Source organism: Tursiops truncatus, chromosome 7 (assembly GCF_011762595.2).
Source record: "Tursiops truncatus isolate mTurTru1 chromosome 7, mTurTru1.mat.Y, whole genome shotgun sequence".
NCBI lineage: Eukaryota > Metazoa > Chordata > Mammalia > Artiodactyla > Delphinidae > Tursiops > Tursiops truncatus.
The window spans coordinates 91,670,656-91,693,838 of NC_047040.1; the positions used below are offsets into that span (position 1 = coordinate 91,670,656).

General features: G+C 38.0%; 1 protein-coding gene across 1 annotated transcript in view; it reads right to left on the minus strand.

Moving 5' to 3' along the window:
• Positions 1–23,183, minus strand: part of THSD7B (thrombospondin type 1 domain containing 7B) — a 764,324-nt gene that overhangs the window by 230,000 nt on the left and 511,141 nt on the right. Inside the window, exon 13 of the mRNA XM_033860221.1 lies at positions 20,134–20,397. Coding sequence (XP_033716112.1) covers positions 20,134–20,397 — 264 coding nt within the window. The remainder of the gene's footprint in view (positions 1–20,133; positions 20,398–23,183) is intronic.

The following is a 23,183-nucleotide window of genomic DNA, read 5'->3' on the forward strand; positions in this document are numbered from 1 at the left end:
GAAGATCTGATGAATATCTTTATAAGCTCTAATAGCTTTATAGGAAAATTCTTCAGGATTTTCTATTTACAAGGTCATGTTGTCTGTCAGTAGATACAGTTTTACTTCTCTCTTTTTAATCTCGATGCTTTTTAATTTGTTTTTCTTGCTTAATTGCCCTCACTAGAACCTCCATTAGAGTGCTTTAGAAGTTAAAAGTGGACATCCTTGTTTTATTCCTGATTTTAGGGAGGTTTTTTCTTTTTTTTTTAAGGCAATGTAGGCAGAGAATCACTTTGCACTTCATAAGATATCTAGTTGTTTGCCTCAAAGGAAAAAAGAATAATAGATATTGATTTCTTGGAGAAAAACAGTTTAGACGTCCTGGTTATTTCTGATTTAGAATAAGCTATGCTGCTTTTTATCTCAAATAGGTTAAACGAACGTTGTAGAAGGATTTCATCATGGGCCCACAGTTTCTCCAGAGGAAGATTACAACACACACTGCATTTTCTAGAAAGGTATTCCAATCAAATCCACAGATACTAGGCTATAGGGCCCTAGTCAAATCTTCTCTCATTGTCTACCTCTAGTCACCCAGAGAGAAACCTTTATTCCACATCTGGACATATTTCTGGATAAGAAATATAAGGTACATGAAACTGTTTGACTGGTTGATGTACTGAAATTTTTGTTTCATTTTAATTCCAAAAACTAAAGTATGCTCTGACTCAGAGACGGAAGACAATCTCAAATTTGGAAATCCCTAAAACAGTCCTGCATTAGATTATAGATATCTCCAATGAGCATTACTTACTTATCTTTATACACTGTTATGTTGAAAAGAACATGATGAAAACCAGATGTTCCTTTGATGTTAAAAAGAATAAATGAATATATAAACAAATGAATCACTGTTTCCAATGTATCCTTTCATTAGGTGAGTTCTTGAAACATTTTCAGTAACAGAACCAATCCTCTCTTCAAATGAGATCTTATCAGTAAATCGTTATCTCTAGTAATTATTAAATAGGTCAAAATTAAAACACAAAATGTAAGAAACAAATAAGGTAAAGCTAATATATGACCTGGAGACAAGGGTGTAGCCCATACCCTATTAAAAAAAAAAAAAGTGAAAAGAAATACTGATTCCATATATTGTTCAAGGAAATAACCAAAAGCTGCATTTGCTTTCTTCACATTTTAGCCATTATATTTTGCCTAATAATTTTCCAGATGATGGTATCAACTGTTCACATAAATCCCCTTGTGTAGACACTACACACATGAAGAAATAAAGAAGGTAACACTACGTGAGTGTTTCCAACACTTGAGAGAAGTTTCCAATTCTTTTTCATCTGCACATCTTTAAAAGGTTTAGCTTCAAAAATACAATAGCCTTAACATATTGTGGTATGCTAAATAATGGCTCCCCAAAATATCCGGGTTCTAATCTCTGGAACCTCTGAATGTTACCTTATATGTAAAAAGAGACTTTGCAATTGTGATTAAGTTAAGGATATTGAGATAGGAAGATTATCCTGGAATATCAGTGCAGGACAGGCAATCCTAAGTGTCCTTATAAGAGCGGGGGGAGATTTGGCACAGAATTGACACCAAAGAAGGTGATAAGACACTGAAGCAAGATGTTATGCCACTGGCTCATGGAAGAGGCCATGAGCCAAGGAATGCAGCTCTAGAATCTGGACAAAGGCCAGGAAACAGATTACCCTCTAGAGCTTCTGAAGGGAGTGAGACTGACTACATCTTGATTTTGACCCAATGAAACTGATTTTGGACTTCTGACCTTTAGAAGTGTGAAAGAGTAAACAAGTTATTTTAAGCCACCAAGTTTGTGGTTTTGTTATAGTAGTCATAAAAAAAAAAGAAAAAACGAATACCTATATATATGTACATGAAAATTCTTTACACAGAGCACAGACTTATATTCTGTTTTGTTAACAATTATTGAGTATGTATGATGTGCTGACACTTTGCCAGATGTTTGTGATGACACAGTGATGAAGTAGACACAGTCCTTCCCTCAAGAACCCCACACCCATCTGTGGCAGGACAGACTAGCTGTATAGTAGGTAAAATATGAGAAGCACTAGGATTGGGGACCTGCATCTAGGGGTTGGGGAAGAGCGGACTGGCAAGACTGCCTGGTGTTTCCCAGAAAAGGTGAAACCTAAGTTTCTAACCTAAGTCCTGAAAGGTTATTAGGAGTCTACTAGACAATTAGGCCGTAAGGAGGAAAAATTAAAGTCATAGCAGAATTAATGTGTGTAAGTAGAGAAGGCAAAAGTCCCATGAGAGAGAACGGTATGGATTGAGATATGCGAGATTCCAAGATGGCTAAGCATGGGAAAGAAGAAGGATGAGGTTTCAGGGGTTAACAAAGGGTAAAATCATGAAGAGACTTGTACGCCATACTAAGGGGCCTGGGCAGTTGGTTGACAGTGAGAGTGATCATCATATTGGCCTGGGGGAAAGATTCTTCTCATTGAAATGGGACAAAAGGGTGGTGGAAGGAAGGACTGAGTCCCCACTGCAGTGGATCTAATGGAAAGGTGAGAGAAGTCTAAGCAAGTAAGGGAGAGCCACTGAGATGGAGAAACATGGATAGAGGAGAAAAGCATCTCTAAAGTAGTGATTTCATATGAATTTTTATAGCAACATTCACATGAAAAAAGAAAAAGCAAAGGAAGCAAAAATCTCAACATGAAAAACACAGAAACATATTCATCTTCTCAAACCTAAATTTCTTTGCCCCAGAGTAGGCACTATTACTCCTCCTTGAGTGGTGATTTGAAGAGCTTTTCAAAATCTCAAAAAACATACAGGTGTAGAAGATTTAGGAAACAGGTCACTTGGCAAAAATTGCGGATGACTAAAGAGTTTCTATTTCTTTCTGCAAGAAACATAATTATTCAGTCCCTCTGCCTGGTAGATTCATAAAGGAGAGCTCACAATACTTTTAAAAGTTTGTCCCATCTTTGACACAAACAAGTCTTTGCCAGGACGCTTTATAAAATGCTCTCTTAGCCAACTCAGTTAATAAAGATGTAAATTTCAGTCTCCTATCTTGGCCGAAATAAACTTGTCCATACGTAGTTGTGATAAATCTTTCAATAATACAAATTCAATACATACACAGAAACTAAACTTTCTAAAGATATTAAGATTACATTCACATTTTTGCCAGTAACTTCGAATACATGAAATATTATTCTTTAAATCACAAAGATTTTATAGATTATTTTGCTTTGTCTGCTATCCATACCTCCTTATATATGACAGCAAATTACTGAAATTGCTGTACTAGAGTTAACCTGCAAATGCCAAGTTATTTCTGGATGAAATATTAATGATAATTAATTGCCTATCAAAATCAATCATAATTTACCTAGAATCAGATATGAAATAGTTTACATTTTCACTTTATAATCGGATGAGTTAAAGTTTTTTTTGTGTTGTGGTACACGGGCCTCTCACTGTTGTGGCCTCTCCCGTTGCGGAGCACAGGCTCTGGACATGCAGGCTCAGCGGCCATGGCTCATGGGCCCAGCCACTCCGTGGCATGTGGGATCTTCCCAGACCGGGGCACAAACCCGTGTCCCCTGCATCGGCAGGTGGACTCTCAACCACTGCGCCACCAGGGAAGCCCAAGTTAGTTTTATTCACATAGTTATCACTGGATCCCTAGGAAAATTGTTTTTCTGCAGTTTTTCATTCTTTCAAAAACATTCCTTGTCCACTGGTTGCAGAGCAATTTCATTTCTTCTAACCCCAAACTGTATATAAAGGGCAAAATAGAACCAAATATTCTAGTGTTTGTCTGACAACTTCTCTATGGCTCTGTGTTTATTATACATAGCTATTCTACCCAAACATCTCTCCACACACACACACACACACACACACACACACACACAATGCAGAACTTTTATCTGGGCATGCGTGTCTGAGGCAAGAGGCAGATGGGCTCCAGGTTAGAATTTACAGCCAGCATCTTGTTTACACTTCCAGACAGAAATAACAACAGGAGAAGATTGGTTCAAGATGGCAGAGTAGAAGAACATGCTCTCACTCCCTCTTTCGAGAACACAAGAATCACAACTAACTGCTGAACAATCATCGACAGGAAGATAGTGGAACTCACCAAAAAAGATACCCCACATCCAAAGACAAAGGAGAAGTCACAGTGAGATGGTAGGAGGGGTGCTATCACAATAAAATCAAATCCCATAACTGCTGGGTGGGTGACTCACAAACTGTAGAACACTTATACCACAGAAGTCCACCCACTGGAGTGAACGTTCGGAGCCACATGTCAGGCTTCCCAACGTGGGGGGCTGGGCAACGGGAGGAGAAATTCCTAGAGAATGAGACTTCAAAGGCTAACGGGATATGACTGCAGGACTTCGGCAGGACTGGGGGAAACAGAGACTCCATTCTTGGAGGGAACACACAAAATAGTGTGTGCATCGGGACCCAGGGGAAGGAGCAGCGACCCACAGGAGACTGAACCAGACCTACCTGCTAGTGTTGGAGGGTCTCCTGCAGAGGCGGGGGTGGGGGGGCTGTGGCTCACCAAGGGACAAGGACACTGGCAGCAGAAGTTCTCGGAAGTACTCCTTGGCGTGAGCCTTCCCAGGGTCTGCCATTACCCCATGAAAAAGCCCTGGTAGTCTCCAGTGTTGGGTCGCCTCAGGCCAAACAACCAACAGGGAGGAAACCCCGCCCCGCCCATCACCAGACAAGCGGGTTTAAGTTTTACTGAGCTCTGCCCACCAGAGCAACAGCCAGCTCTACCCACCACCAGTCCCTCCCATCAGGAAACTTCCACAAGCCTCTTAGATAGCCTCATCCACCAGAGGGTAGACAGCTGAAGCAAGAAGAAATACAATCCAGCAGCCTGTGGAACAAAAACTACATTCACAGATAGTCAAGATGAAAAGGCAGAGGGCTATGTACCAGATGAAGGAACAAGATAAAACCTCAGAAAAACAACTAAATGAATTGGAGATAGGCAACCTTCCAGAAAAAGAATTCAGAATAATGATAGTGAAGATGATGCAGGACCTCGGAAAAAGAATGGAGGGAAAGATCGAGAAGCTGCAAGAAATGTTTAACAAAGACCTAGAAGAATTAAAGAACAAACAAACAGAGATGAACAATAAGAAAACTGAAATAAAAAATACACTAGAAGGAATCAATAGCAGAATAACTGAGGCAGAAGAACGGATAAGTGACCCAGAAGACAGAACAGTGGAATTCACTACCGCCAAACAGAATAAAGAAACAAGAATGAAAAGAAATGAAGAGAGCCTAAGATACCTCTGGGACAACATTAAATGCAACAACATTCGCATTACAGGTGTCCCAGAAAGAGGAGAGAGAGAGAAAGGACCCAAGAAAATATCTGAAGACATTATAGTCAAAAACTTCCCTAACATGAGAAAGGAAATAGCCACCCAAGTCCAGGAAGCACAGCAAGTCCCATACAGGACAAAAAGAAAGAGAAACACGCCGAGGCAACTGTAATCAAATTGGCAAAAATTAAAGACAAAGAAAAATTATTGAAAGCAACATGGGAAAAATGACAAATAACATACAAGGGAACTCCCATAAGGTTAACAGCTGATTTCTCAGCAGAAACTCTACAGGACAGAAGGGAGTGGCATGATATACTTAACGTGATGAAAGGGAAGAACCTACAACCAAGATTACTATACCCAGCAAGGATATCATTCAGATTTGATGGAGAAACCAAAAGCTTTACAGACAAGCAAAAGCTAAGAGAATTCAGCATCATCAAACTAGCTCTACAACAAATACAAAGGAACTTCTCTAAGTGGGAAACACAAGAGAAGAAAAGGAGCTACAAAAACAACCCAAAACAATTAAGAAAATGGTAATAGGAACATACATATCGATAATTACCTTAAACCTGAATGGATTAAATGCTCCAACCAAAAGACACAGGCTCACTGAATGGATACAAAAACAAGAGCCATATATATGCTGTCCACAAGAGACCCACTTCAGACCTAGGGACACATACAGACTGAAAGTGAGGGGATAGAAAAAGATATTCCATGCAAACGGAAATCAAAAGAAAGCTGCAGTAGCAATACTCATATCAGATAAAATAGACTTTAAAATAAAGAATATTACAAGAGACAAAGAAGGATACTACATAATGACCAAGGGATCAATCCAAGAAGAAGATATAACAAATATAAATATATATGCACTCAACATAGGAGCACCTCAATACATAAGGCAACTGCTAACAGCTGTAAAAGAGGAAATCGACAGTAACACAATAATAGTGGGGGACTTTAACACCTCATTTACTCCAATGGACAGATCATCCAAACAGAAAATTAATACAGAAACACAAGCTTTAAATGACACAATAGCCCAGATAGACTTAATTGGTATTTATAGGACATTCCATCCAGAAACAGCAGATTACACTTTCTTCTCAAGTGCACACAGAACATTCTCCAGGAGAGATCACATCTTGGGTCACAAATCAAGCCTCAGTAAATTTAAGAAAATTGAAATCATATCAAGCATCTTTTCTGACCACAACGCTATGAGATTAGCAATGAATTACAGGGAAAAAAATGTAAAAAGTACAAACACATGGAGGCTAAACAATATGTTACTAAATAACCAAGAGATCACTGAAGAAATCAAAGAGAAAGTCAAAAAATACCTAGAGACAAATGACAATGAAAACATGATGATCTGAAACCTATGGGATGCAGCAAAAGCAGTTCTAAGAGGGAATTTTATAGCTATACAAGCCTACCTCAAGAAACAAGAAAAATTTCCAACAATCTAAGGTTACACCTAAAGGAACTAGAGAAAGAAGACCAAACCAAACCCAATGTTAGCAGAAGGAAAGAAATCATAAAGATCAGAGCAGAAATAAATGAAATAGAAACAAAGAAAACAATAGCAAAGATCAATAAAACTAAAAGCTGGTTCTTTGAGAAGATAAACAAAATTGATAAACCATTAGCCAGACTCATCAACAAAAACAGGGACAGGACTCAAATCAGTAATATTAGAAATGAAAAAGGAGAAGTTACAGCAGACACTGCAGAAATACAAAGCATACTAAGAGACTACTACAAGCAACTCCATGCCAATAAAATGCACAACCTGGAAGAAATGGACAAATTCTTAGAAAGGTATAACCTTCCAAGACTGACCCAGGAAGAAATAGAAAATATGAACAGACCAATCACACATAATGAAATTGAAACTGTGATTAAAAATGTTCCAACAAACAAAAGTCCAGGACCAGAGACATCACAGGTGAATTCTATCAAACATTTAGAGAAGAGCTAAAACCCATCCTTCTCAAACTCTTCCAAAAATTGCAGAGGAAGGAACACTCCCAAACTCATTCTATGAGGCCACCATCAGCCTGATACCAAAACCAGACAAAGATACTACAAAAAAGGAAAATTACAGACCAATATCACTGATGAATATAGATGCAAAAATCCTCAACATAATACTAGCAAACAGAATCCAACAATACATTATAAGTATCAGATACCATGATCAACTGGGATTTATCCCAGCGATGCAAGGATTCTTCAATATATGCAAATCAATGTGATACACCATATTAACAAACTGAAGAATAAAAACCATATGATCATCTCAATAGATGCAGAACAAGCTTTTGACAAAATTCAACACCCTTTTATGATAAAAACTCTCCAGAAAGTGGACATAGACGGAACCTACCTCAACATAATAAAGGCCATATATGACAAACCCACAGCAAACATCATTCTCAATGGTGAAAAACTGAAAGCATTTCCTCTAAGATCAGGAACAAGACCAGGATGTCCACTCTCACCACGATTATTCAACATATTTTTGGAAGTCTTAGACACAGCAATCAGAGAAGAAAAATAAAAGGAATACAAATTGGAAAAGAAGTAGTAAAACTGTCACTGTTTGCAGATGACATGATACTATACATAGAGAATCCTAAAGATGCCACCACAAAACTACTACAGCTAATCAATGAATTTGGTGAAGTTGCAGGATACAAAATTAATGCACAGAAATCTCTTGCATTCCTATACACTAATGATGAAAAATCTGAAAGAGAAATTAAGGAAACACTCCCATTTACCACTGCAACAAAAAGAATAAAATACCTAGGAATAAACCTACCTAGGGAGACAAAAGACTGGTATGCAGAAAACTATAAGACACTGATGAAAGAAATTAAAGACGATACCAACAGATGGAGAGATATACCATGTTCTTGGATTGGGAGAATCAATATTGTGAAAATGACTACACTACCCAAAGCAATCTACAGATTGAATGCAATGCCTATCAAATTACCAATGGCATTTTTTACAGAACTAGAACAAAAAATCTTAAAATTTGTATGGAGACACAAAAGACCCACATAGCCAAAGCAGTCTTGAGGGAAAAAAGCGGAGCTGGAGGAATCAGACTCCCTGACTTCAGACTATACTACAAAGCTACAGTAATCAAGACAATATGGTACTGGCACAAAAACAGAAATATAGATCAATGAAACAGGATAGAAAGCCCAGAGATAAATACACGTACCTATGGTCAACTAATCTATGACAAAGGAGGCAAGTATATACAATGGAGAAAAGACAGTCTCTTCAATAAGTGGTGCCGGGAAAACTGGACAGCTTCATGTAAAAGAATGAAATTAGAACACTACCTAACAGCATACACAAAAATAAACTCAAAATGGATTAAAGAACTAAATCTAAGACTGGACACTATAAAACTCTTATAGGGAAACATAGGAAGAACACTCTTTGACATAAATTACAGCAAGATCTTTTTTGAGCCACCTCCTAGAGTAATGGAGATAAAAACAAAAATAAACAAACGGGACCTAATGAAACTTAAAAGCTTTTGCACAGCAATTAAACCATAAACAACACAAAAAGACAACCCTCAGAATGGGAGAAAATATTTGCAAATGAATCATCAGACAAAGGATTAATCTCCAAAATATATAAATAGCTCATGTAGCTCAATATTAAAAAAAACAAACAACCCAAACCAAAAATGGGCAGAAGACCTAAATAGACATTTATCCAAAGAAGACATACAGATGGCCAAGAAGCACATGAAAAGCTGCTTAATATCACTAATTATTAGAGAAATTCAAATCAAAACTACAATGAGGTATCACCTCACACCGTTAGAATGGGCATATCAGAAAAATCTAGCACCAACAAATGCTGGAGAGGGTGTGGAGAAAAGGGAACCCTCTTGCACTGTTGGTGGGGATGTAAAGTGATACAGCCACTATGGAGAACAATATGGAGGTTCCTTAAAGAACTAAAAATAGAATTAGCATATGACCCAGCAATCCCACTACTGGGCATATGCCCAGAGAAAACCATAATTCAAAAAGACACATGCACCCCAATGTTCATTGCAGCACTATTTACAATAGCCAGGTCATGGAAGCAATCTAAATGCCCACTGACAGACGAATTGATAAAGAAGATGTGGTACATATATACAATGGAATACTACTCAGCCATAAAAAGGAACAAAATTGGGTCATTTGTAGAGATGTGGACGCATCTAGAGACTGCCATACAGAGTGAAGTAAGTCAGAAAGATCAAAACAAGTATCGTATATTAACGCATATATGTGGAACCTGGAAAATGGTACAGATGAACCAGTTTGCAGGGCAGAAACTGAGATACAGATGTAGAGAACAAACGTATGGACACCAAGGGTGGAAAGCCATGGGGGGTGGGGGGTGATGAATTGGGAGATTTGGATTGACATGTATACACTGATGTGTATAAAATGGATGACTAATAAGAAAAAAAATTAATTAAAAAAAAAAGAAACAAGAACAGAAACATGGTATGTAGCTGGACTTTGCCTCCGGTGAACACTTCAAGATAATAGTAATGGCAAAGGCAGAGAGGAGCTGAGTCTTGCCCAGACAAAAGATAAAGAGACCACATATTTCTCATTCTTAAGGTCAAGGAGACCTCCCCAACTACACATGTGCAGAAAGGCTCTTGGGGGTCAAAAAGGAGAGGGCACCACCCTATAATAGGTAATGCCAGCCCTCCCATAGGCCTGTGGGCTAGACTCTATCTTTGAAAAAAGTTGTGCACACATGTTGGGGCGGATCTTAGGGCGGGTCAGGTGTGGAAAAAGAAACAAGATAATGGGCCAAAGGTAAACAGAGAGGTGGAAGAAAAACCCTATATAAATGACTTAACTGCCTCTTTACTGCACTCCTTCTCATTAGGGGGGATGCCCACACCCTTTTCTCTCCAGATGTGTATCTCTGCCTTGCTTCTCTCTTAAATAAACTGTATCTCTGCGTGCTCTCCCACTTCTTGTTCTGTGTTTCTAATAATAAACTTTGTTCCAGTTTTTTACAGTTTTTGCCTCCTTGAGAAATGCATTTTTCAGTGGGGGCAAAAGCCAGGGGAACTTTGCTTCTAGCCTCTAGCCTCTGGTGGTCTAGTGACTAGGATTCCTGGTTTTCATCCAGACTACCCAGGTCCAATTCCTGGGCAGAGAACTAAGGTCTCGATTCAAGCCACCACTTGAATCTGAGATCATATTGACTCTTGTCATATCTAAACTCATCTTTTCATTCATTCAGCCAACATACACTCAGAGCCTGTGATGAGCCAGACCCCGTGTTAGGCACTGGGCATGGAGAAATGAACCCGCTTCAGTACACCTGAAAGGAGCCTGATTCAATAAACAATCAGGTTAGTAACAGAAATAGAAATATACATGGGGATTTAAAAAAATAAAACTAAATATATTGATAAAGAAAAGCATAGGACTCATTGGAATCCTCAAGGATGATCCCCTCACACACCCTGGTATAGGAAGTAGGAAAAATGCTTCCTGGACTAGGCATCACTTGGTCTTATCCCAAAGAAGGAGGAATCTCACGAAAGGAGGATAAAGAGCATGCCAGGCAGACTACATAGTCATGGAATTCCTTTGATGTCCTGTCAAGGGGCTGGTATGTGAAGAAGAGACGGGGAGAAACTGACAGCAGAGCACGGGCATGGCAACATTTGCCTTTTCCTGTGATGGCTGATGGCTCTTGGCATAATAAATATCAGGTGTGAAAACAAGATTGTAACATCTGTCACTGGGTGTAGTAGATCGCAAGAGAAAAGGAAAAGTTTGAGAAATGCTTACGAGGTACAATTATTAAGACCTGATGGTACAGTCATGTACTCAAAAATACATTTTAAATACCTACTAACTTTCAGGTACCATTCTAGGTGCCATGGATACAGTTGGAAAAAAAAAAAAACCTAAAAAGCAGTTCTTTCTTTCTTGGAATTTTACCACCCAATCATAGGAGACAGTGTTTTGGTTTTTTTTGTTGTTGTTTTTTTTCCAGTACGCGGGCCTCTCACTGTTGTGGCCTCTCCCACTGCGGAGCACAGGCTCCGGACATGCAGGCTCAGCGGCCATGGCTCACGGGCCCAGCCGCTCTGCGGCATGTGGGATCTTCCTGGACCGGGGCACGAACCTGTGTCCCCTGCATCGGCAGGCGGACTCTCAACCACTGTGCCACCAGGGAAGCCCAGGAGACAGTATTTTTAAAATGTAAATGAATAATATTTTAGTTGGTGATTAAGTACTATGAAGAAAGATGAAAACTGGTAAGGGGACTAGGAAGTGATAAGGTAGATTGATTTATTAGAGGAGTTAGGCAAAGACTTGCTATGAACAGAGACTGCAGTGAAGGGAGGGCTGAAGGCAGGGAAAGGGAGAGAGAAGAATGAAGTGTGTTGAGGTGTGGGGTGCTTTTATGTCCTATTCTTTCTCCAAAAAAATCACTGGGATAAGAGACATAGTTGGAAGTAATTCACCTCAAGTATCTTTATTTTGGCACACGCTATTCTGTTGACTGAATTAGGTAATCAGAGTCAACATCTGCCCTGTTGTCACACACAGTTGGGAACTACATGCAACACTTTAACATTAGGCAGTGATGGAATGCAGTAGGAGCAAACAATTGCTGACAGGATATAGATACAAATTCTACTCTGAAGTTTTTTTGTTTGTTTGTTTGTTTTAATGAAGTGTAATTTTACTACTGGTCTCCTCAGTGATATTCCTCAAGACAAAGAGACCTGGCTAGTATTATCTGTGGTTTGAATCTTCCATGAAATCCATCAGCATAGATAATTCGGAATTTAGTGAACTGTGTTGCCCACAGCTATATGTACCAGCAGGGGCCACCTAGGGCACCTCAGCATGAGGAATAATTATCCTCATGAGGAAATTTCTCTGATATTATCTTGGGGAATCCCGTTTGTGTCTTCCGGAGGCAGATGGAAGACAAACCTATGTTGAAGCTTAAAAGGGCAAAGCATTTACTGTTCTTATTAGGAAAGCCAGATTGAGGTCACTGCTCTCTGCTTCAGTTTGTCTGGGATGAAAATAGAATTCTTAATAGTGAGTTAGTACTCAAGGATATTAAAAAAAAAACGTCTATTAGTGACCATTAAACGTTTTCTTTTCCCTTGATAGATGGATATGTCTCTTACCCTTAGAAGTGACCCATTGGGAGTATTTTCATTTACTATTCTTAAAAATCTTTTTTTTGAAAAATGTAATGTAAAAATATCAACACAAATATCATAAAAGTTACAAGTCTCTGGTAAATCCTGATCAACGCACTGTTTTCATTCAGTGAAATCTTTTAGATCCTCTAACAGCTTTTGCTATTGCTCTGTAAATTGGTTCCATTTTCAATGCCTCCTCTTCCTTGAGGATATGTTCTTTTCTAATATGAAATGATTATTTCTAAATTAAACACCACATACACACATATAAACCCTTGAAAAATTAGAGATGAATGATAGATCATATATTTTTAAAAAGATGACTGGCATTTGGAATAATCTTAATTCTATCTTTGAATTTTATCTTAACACTATATTTGCTCTATTACTGTCATCTTAAGTCTTACCTAAAATCATGTATTACATTGACTATTGCAATAGTCTCCTAATGGCATCCTTGCTTCATTGAAGCCAATCTATACACACTAGTCAAAAGTAATTTTTTTAAACACCTAACTTGCATCACATCATCTACCACTCTTCCCACCGAATGACTTCACTTGAATTATATCCAGACTCCTTGCTTTATCCCACAAGATTCTGCCTACTTCTTCCACAGCATTTCAAAACAACTCTCCTCATTCCTGAGGGCTTCCTTTGTGTTTTTTTGCTGGTACTTCATTTCTGCCTTATATGCTCTGGACATGCTTACCCCACTAACTGAAATTAACTTGTATGTATTTTTCACATGGTTGTCATCTCACTCTTCACATCTCAAGTGTATGTCACTTCAGTGAGGACTTCCCTAAAGTCTCAAGATTTTCTGTTCGGCATCATAAGGGCTAATCAAGACTTGAAATTCCTTTATTAATTTGTTTTTTCTCTATCCTCCACTAGACAATAAGCTGCACAAGTCCTTGATTTCCCCATAATTGTATACCCAAATCATACAAGAAGACTAGGTACATAGCAGGTGATCAGTATACAGGTTTTGATCAAACGACTAATAAACCAATATGTAGGTGACATCAGCATCATGGTGGTGTCTCTCTTCTCTCTTCTCTTCTCTTTCCTCTTTGTAACAACTAATTAGACATTTATTACCAAACAAAAGTGCTTCTGCATATTTCACAAAGGGATGTGGAGGTTTCTAGTCCACCTGTGCATCCAAAAATAAACAAGGGGGATCTCAGTGAGGGTTGCCGATACAAGGGAGTTGGCAAACTGGCCCCAGTCCCACTCACTGAGATTAGAAAAGAAAGAACCTGGAGAGTGCAAAACTGGGCAGATAACCATGGAGAAGAGAATGCTTGGAAGTCCAGCCTGCCTAAAGGGAGATTCCAGAATGCCACTGGAGTGAGAAAGAGAAGAGTTTGGAAGCAGAGGAGAGGTAGAAAATTTCCAAGGTGGCCTCCCCTCCCCACAGATGAACAACAAGGGGCTGGGCTTTTGGAAGCAGCACTGGCTACCTCTCTGGCAGAAGAGGTAGACAGTGGTGACCTCTTTCATAGAGGAGGTGATAACCACAAAGCAAAAATCTAGAGTAGATTCACAAAACGTAAAAAGGGGGAGACAGAGCATACCACTATAGAACACCACTGCTTTGCAAAGGCAGGGAGAAACAGGGGGAAGAAATAATGAACATACAAAACAACCAGAAAGCAGACAATAAGATGGCAGCAGTAAGCCCTTACATATCAATAATCACTCGAAACATAAATGGACTGAAGTCACCAATCAAAAGGCAAAGGGTGGCTGGGCGGATAAAAAACAACAGCCATGAAAACATACAGAGAACAAACACACAAACAAAAAACAACCAAAACAGAAAAACAAGATCCAACTATATGCTGCCTACAAGAATCTTCTTTCAGTTCTAAAAACACACAGAGGCTCAAAGTGAAGAGACAGCACATATTCCATGCAAGCGGAAACCAAAAGTACGTGGGCATAGCCATACTTATCAAACAAAATAGACTTCAAGCCAAAAACTGTAACAAGACACAAAGAAGGTCATTTTATAATGATAAAGGGGTCAATATACATAGAAGATAGAACAATCATGAATATATATACACACCCAACATTGAAGCACCTAAATATATTAAGCAAATACTAACAGATATGAAGGGAGAAATATACAACAATACAGTAATAGTAGGAGACTTCAATACCTCAGTGTCAGCAGTGGATAGATCATCCAGACAGAAAATCAACACGGAAATGTGGGAATTGAACCATACTTTAGACCAAATGGACTTAACAGACATATATAGAACATTCCAACCAACAGCAGCAGAATATACATTCTTCTCACGTGCATACAGGATATTAGATCATGAGAGGACCAAGATAAATCTTAGCTAATTTGAGGAGACTGAAATACTATCTTTTCTGACCACAATGGTATAAAACTAGAAATCAACAAGAAGAAAGCTGGAAAATCTACAAATATGTGGAAACCAAACAATACACTTCTGAAAACCAATGGATCAAAGAATCAAAAAGGAAAAAAAAATCTTGAAGCAAATGAAAATGGAGAGAAAACATATCAAATCCTAGGGGATGCTGCAAAAAGCAGTTCTGAGAGGAAAGTTTATAGTGATAAATGGATGTATTAAGAAATTAGAAAGATCTCAAGTAAATAACTTTACATCTCCAGTACCCAGAAGGAAAAATTAAGCCCAAAGTTAGCAGAAGAAAGGAAATACAGATTGGAGAGAAAACAAATGAAATAGAGACCAGAAAAACAATAGAAAGAATCAATGAAAGAGCTGGATTTTCCAAAAGATAAAGTTGACAAACCTTTAGCTAGACTAAGAAAACAACAGAAGACTCAAAATTAGAAATAAAAGCGAAGACACTACAACTGATACTACAGAAATGAGAGTACTATGACCTGCTATATGCCAACAAATTAGACAACCTAGAAGAAATAGATAAATTTCTAGAAACTTATAACCTACCAAGACTGAATCTGGAAGAACAGAAAATCTGAACAGACCAATAATGAGGAAGGAGACTGAAACAGTAACCAAAAATCTCCCAATACAGAAAACCATAGGACTAGATGGTTTCACATGTGAATTCTACCAAACATTTAAAGAATAATTAATGCCAATCCTTCCCAAACTCTTCTAAAAAATTGAAGACGAGGGAACACTTCCTAACTCATTCTACAAGGCCAGTATTACCCTAATACCAAAGCCAGATATAGCCACTATAAGAAAACTATACACCAATATTACTAATGAATACACATACAAAATATTTCAACAAAATATTAGCAAACTGAATTGAGCACACTAAAAGGATTATACACCATGAGCCTGGGATGCAAAGATGGTTCAAACTGATAAACGTATTACATCACATTAATAGAATGAAAGAAAATAATCGCATGATCATCACAATAGATACAGAAAAGGATTTGACAAAATACGACATCCTTCCATGATAAAAACCTCAAAAGAGGTACTTCCCTGGTGATGCAGTGGTTAAGAATCCACCTGCCAGTGCAGGGGACACGGGTTCAAGCCCTGGTCTGGGAAGATCCCTCCCACATGCCGCAGAGCAGCTAAGCCCGTGGGCCACAACTACTGAGTCTGCACTCTAGAGCCGGCGAGCCACAACTACTGAGCCCGTGTGCCACAAATACTGAAGCCCATGTGCCTAGAGCCCATGCTCCGCAACAAGAGAAGCCACTGCAGTGAGAAGCCTGTGCACCACAACAAGAGTAGCCCCCACTTGCCACAACCAGAGAAAGCCCGCGAGCAGCAGTGAAGACCCAACACAGCCAAAAATAAACAAATAAATAAATGTATTTAAAAAAATAAACTCAAAAGATCGTGTATAAAAGGAACATACCTCAACATAACAAAAGCCATCTATGACAAACCCAGAGCTAACGTTATACTCAGTAAAAAAAAAAAAAAATTGAAAGCTTTTCCTCTAAGATTAGAAACAAGACATGGTTGCCTACTCTTACCTTTCTTATTCAGTATAGTATCAGAAGTCTAGCCCGAGCAATTAGGCAAAACAAAAAAAATAAAAGATACCCAAATCAGAATGGAAAAAGTACAGCTGTCACTATTTACAGATGATATTATTTTGTATATAGATAATTGCAAGATTCAACTAAAAACTGTTGGAACTAATCAATGACTTCAGTAAAGTTGGAGGATATAAAAATCAAAATAAAGAAATCAGTGTTGTTTCTATTTGCTAATAATGAAACATCTGAAAAATAAATTATCCCATTCACAATAGCATCAAAAATAAAAAAAATACCTAGGAATAAATGTAACTGAGGAAGTGAAAGATCTGTACAATGCAAATTATGACTTCATTGAAAGAAACTGAAGAAGGCATAAGAAATGGAAAGACATCCTTTACTCATGGATAAGAATATTGTTAAAATGTCCATACTACCCCAAATCATATATAGATTCAACACAATCTCTATCAAAATTCCAGTGGCATTCTTCACAGAAATAGAAAAAGAAAACTCCTAAAAGTTTTAAGGAACCACAAATAACCCAAAGGAACCAAATAAATCCTGAGAAAGAACAAAACTGGAGGTATCACACTTCCTGATTTTAAACTATACTACAAAGCTACAGTAATTAAAACAATGTGATACAAGCATAAAAATAGACACAGACAAATGGAATAGATTAGAGAGCCCAGAAGTAAACCCCCACATATTCACTTAACTAATATTTGGTAAGGGAGTTAACTAATATTTGGTAAGGGAGCCAGGACCACCTGATGGAGAAGTGATCGTCTCTTCAAAAAATGGTGCTGGGCGCATAGCACAGGGAGATCAGCTTGGTGCTTTGTGACCACCTAGGAGGATGGGATAGGGAGGGTGGTAGGGAGGGAGATGCAAGAGGGAAGAGATATGGGGACATATGTATATGTATAACTGATTCAGTTTGTTATAAAGCAGAAACTGACACACCATTGTAAAGTAATTATACTCTAATAAAGATGTTAAAAAATAAAATGGTGCTGGGAAATCTGGATAAACACATGTAGAACAATGAAATTGGACCCTTATCTTACACAACTCACAAATATTAACTTGAAATGGATAAAAGACTTAAACATAAGACCTGATACCATAAAACTCCTAGAAGAAAATGTAGAAAAGAAGCTCCTCAATAGTGGTCCTGGCAATGATTTTCTGGATATGACACCAAAAGCATAAACAATAAAAGTAAAAGTGAACAAATAGAATCACAACAAACTTAAAAGATTTTGCACAGAAACAGAAACAACTAACATAATGAAAAGACAACCTACAGAACGGGAGGAAATTTGCAAACCATATATTGGATAAGGGGTTAATATCCAAAAATATATAAAGTATCTTACAAAACTTGACAACAAAAAACAAACAACCCAGTTAAACACTAGGCAGAGAACCTAAATAGACTTTTTCCAAAGAAAACAACCAAATGGCCAAGAGGTACATGAAAAGATGCTCAACATCACTAATCATCAGGGAAATGCAAATCAAAACCATATGTGCTATCTCTTGACACCTTTTAGAATAGCAACAAGACAAGAGATAATAAGTGTTAATGAGGATGTAAAGAAAGGGATACTTGCACACTGTTGGTGAAAATGTAAATTGGTGCAGCTACTATGTAAAACAATATAGAGGTTCCTTAAAAAATTAATAGAACTACCATATGATCCAACAATTTCACTTCTGGGTATATACCCACAGGAAATAAAAACAGGATATCAAAGAGATGTATGCACGCCCACGTATATTACAGCACTATTTACAATAGCCGAGATTTAGAAATAATCTACGCACCCATAAGCAGATGAATGGATTAAGAATTTGTAGTGTATACACATAATGGACTATTATTCAGCCATGAGAAAAACATCTTCCATTTGTAACAATCTGAATGGACCTTGAGGATATTATACTAAGTGAGATGAGTCAGACAGAGAAAGAAAAATACCGTGTTATATCACTTATACGTGGAATCTAAAACAGCCAAACTCACAAAAGCAGAGTAAAATGGTGATTCCCAGGGCATGGGAACAGAGGGATAGACAGGGATAGAATAGTTTGTTTAGTGGTACAAACTTGGAATGAGTAGTAGATAAGTCCTAGAGATCTAATGCACAATACAGTGAATATGGACAACAATATTGTGTTATAATCAAACTTGCTGAGACTAGATTATTCCAACCACTAAAAAGAAATGATAATTATATAATGTTATAGGTATTAATTATCACTATAATTACAATCATATTACAACCTATAAATGTCTTGAATTAATATGTTGTAGCATTGCATAAATTCAAGGTATATATGTCAAATATATTTCAAGAAAAAAATTTAAAAATAAACCATTATGTATATTAAAGGTGAAAAACAAAGACCAGAGCAAACCAACTTTGGCCTCTGTAAAATGGGTCCATTACTTGCTTGTGATGTGTTTAATGTTTCTGAAAGTAAAATCACTGAATGCAATTCTGTAGACTAACCTAGGAAGTAGAGCAATGATGACACTAATTAAAAATCGTTAAACCTTAAACTGCATTCCTATAATGATCCAGGTATATCCTAACTAAAATGAACCGATACATCGGAAATAAAGAATAAGGATGAACTATGATTTACTTGTGTGTTAAAAGTGAATTCAGTTTGCCATTTCTGGTATTATTAGGAAGCTTATTAGGATATAAGACCTTGATGACAGAGACAAAAATCTTTCATCTTTTTTCAGAGTCTGCCATTCCAGCATAAATTCTCTCTATCCATACCTTCTGTAAAATCCCTAACTTCAGTTTCTTAAGGTAAATTAAAAACCGAAAAATAGAGCAGGAAATTCGTAAGTTCCATTGTAATCATTAGTCTCAGCCTCTTCCATCAATGTGTACCCCAGCTGTATTTAATCATCATTCCTTTCTCTGTTCCCCATATCTTTTAAATTATCCCAATGCTCAAAGATAAATAAAAATACAGTCTTCTCCTTGATTAACAACTCAAAAATTCTGCCAGATTGCCTCATTCCTTTTCTACAGTTTTCGTCTATAAATTTGGATATACTTACACATCGTACCATAAAACATTTAAAATTAACTTTTTCATTGGTATTTTGTCAACATCCTTATAAGAAATTCAAGGACTGATGCCTTCTATATATATATGATCAGAGTACCAATAAACACTGTAAAATATATTCATTTGCATTGGGCTTTGGCTTTCTTAGAGGAAGAGCAACTGAGCTCACCGCCAGGAAACAAGTGGCCAGAGGTGAAGTATAGAGTGAGGTGAGTCAAAGATCCCAAACGATCACGTTCCAGATAATCAGTGTGATATGGATATGTGCATTTCATATGTCCATATTTTACGAGAGGTGGTGTGTTTCTGACAAAGAAGAACTGAAGTAATTACTAAGGAACGAGGCTACCAATTCTAGACCTGGGATGGCCCTCCCAGGCTGTATGTCAATGTCCTCATCTGTTACTCCTCACCCATCTCCTTACCAGAGCTGTTGCAGTGGGTGGGGTCAACAGGTCTTCCGTTTTTATCAGAGCAGGCTATTGCTCGAAAACGCATGCCTTCTCCACATTCTTTGCTGTCTTCTTGTCCCCGCAATCCTCTCTGAGGCTCCCTTCTGCCTTCAGGAAGAATGCAGTCTGACCAATTTCCGTAAGGATGAGATGTAAACACATCACAAGGACATGGTTCTGTTTCCACTAGAGGGTACAGGTCAGCATCCTGGCATTTCTCCTTCTTCCTGCTTTTCCCTGTTCCAATGAGAGACATTGATGTATTAATTTCACATCTGCTATTGTGTTAAAAGTCGCTCACATTTTATGTAAAAGCTCTTAGACTATTAAGTCTTAAATAAAATAAAGCCTTTCTTTTTTACACTCTTTTTTTTTAAACACAGAAGGAAATCCTAGGACAATGAAAGCAATTCCCACAGCAACTGTGAAATTTAAGTTAATTTGAAAAAAAGAGGTCTCATATTAGAGAGAGGCAAAAAATACTTAGAAGATGTTTGCTACAGTGGCTCAACAGATAGAAAAGTCCTTGATGTATTTAATATTGGTTTCCCTATAATTTGTTGATAAAAAACAGATAGATTACCTTGTCTCCATTTTCCGTGAAATTATGGTTACCAGGGAAATGAACAAAACTTTTTCAAGTAACTTTTTAAAAGCAGTTTATTTATTCAAGGAACAAAATGATATCCTCCCTCCCAAAATGATGGCCCTGGCGTGAGCCTGGGTGTCACTTGGTGTGTGGTGGACAAACTGGAACTTATTTTGGTTCCTCTCATCAGGCAGCTCACAAATGCTGACAGAAACAATAGATTGAAATAAATGCTCAATTCATTTTGGATAATTTAATCTGAGAAAAAGGTATGACTTGCACTTTGAGAGACCTTTTTAGGTTATGTATTTTAGAATATGACCTTACCTGACCAATTGACTTTGATGGACATTTGAGGTGTAATCCCAACTTTGAGTAATGACAAGGCAGAGTCATTTTTCAAAGCTGTGAGTACTTGATCATTATGTTTAATGGATTCCAAGATGGCCTGTAACTTGACTCAACTTTGCTACCAACACACTTCCTCTAGATTTTTAAAAGTTTTCCTAGATCTAATAATTCCACTTTGTTTCCTTATTAATGGGTCATTAGTGAGAGTCTTGGCTGGTTATATATATATATATATATATATATATATATATATATATAAAATAGGCAGCTTTATTAGTTTATCTCCAGTCCTTACGGCTGTTTTGGAAACGCTTGCAGTAAGCTGATGCACAGACTACTTTCTTATTGTCAGTTAGTTTACTTTACACACAGCAATTCTACAGTTGTCACCTGGACGATTGGCTTTATGCCTTCTGTGACGCTTATGGCCACAATAAATAAGGATTCCTGCAGGACCTGAAACGATCTTGTAGAAGCTTCGGCCACACCACTGTCCCTCTGGGAGGAAGTATTCACTTGCCTCTACCATTAGGGGCACGTCCTGAGAATACGTTTGAGGAGCAGAGCATCTATCACCACTGTGAGAATTTACTGCATGAGAGATACATCAATGGATGAGGAGGACTGGCGCCTTCTTATCAGCGTTTAACACGTAACCTAAGTCTCTGGTGCTTTTCAAATGCCCACAAAGTACCGTTGTCTCCATTGCTTATATTTCCATTCTATTCTCAACACACTTAACCCTAGATCTTGACTCTACCTATTCTTTAAAAGTACTTACTCTTGCCAAAGTAATAAAGTCATGAATTTTACGTCTTGTCTTTCAGACCTGATCATTCAACAATAGTTCTGAGTGTTGACTATGTCATCATTCTTGAAATATCTTTCCCAAGTTTCATCACACCTTACCTTTATGTCCCTCACCCCTACTCCACACCCTCACCATCTCTCTGGGCACACCTTTTTTGTTTGTTTGTTGAATTCTTCTCTCTCTGTACCTCTCTTAACTGATAGCTTTCCTCAGGGCACTGCCCTAGATTCTCTTTTCTGATCCTACACCTTCACCCCCCAAAGAGTTTAAATAATCATCTACAACCTTTAAATCCCTAATTAGTATCTTCAGCCCAGATTTCTTATTCAAGCTCTGAGCCATAGACTGGAAATCTACACCTAAAGAACCAGTCAAACTCAACGTGGCAAAAGCTACACTCACCTTCTGACCATCACAACCATCCTTTCTCCTGCATTTCCCAGTTCTACCAATATGACTGAGTCAAAAACTGGAGTGTCACATTTGAATCATTCTGTTGTGCTACCTGTATCTGTTTAATGACAAAGATCTATCATTTCAAATACCTAAATATCTCTTGAATCAGTCCGCTGTATCCATTCTGACTGATACCACCCATATTTAGCCCTCCTCCAAATCTCCAGCTTAAATCACTACAATGGCACCTTCCAAGATCTTATTGCCACCATAACTCACTTCCTTCAATCTATTCCCTGCACTGCAGCCAGGACCAACTTACAAATCTGGAAATCCGATCACATGACTCATCTATTTAAAACTCTCCAGTGACTTACCACAGCTCACGGAATGAAGTCTAGACTCCTCACCTTGGTCATCAAGGTTCCATAGGATCTGGGTCTATTAGTGTTTGCCTCCGACTGTGTTGCATCACTCTGCCTCTGGCACGTTATAAGTAATACTGAACATTTTTTAGTTCCTAGAAGCTACTCATTTAACTGCTGGCCTTTGCACGTTCTACACCAGAAATTGTCACCAGTTCTACCTTCCCATTTCCTAGCTAATGACTATTTGTCCTTTAGGTCCAAACTGATAGATCACTCCCTCCGGAAAGTCATCCTTGAATACACTCTTCATCTCAGTTCTAGCAGAGGTGTTCTTATGTACTTGTGTAGCATGTGGTAGGCAGAATGATGGCTCTGCAAGAATTTTTTACATCCTAATCCCTAGAACATGTGAACACGCTACTTCAGATGGCAAAATGAACTTTGTAGATATGACTAAGCTTGCGGATCTTGGGATAAGGAGATTATCTTCCTGGGTTCAACATAATCA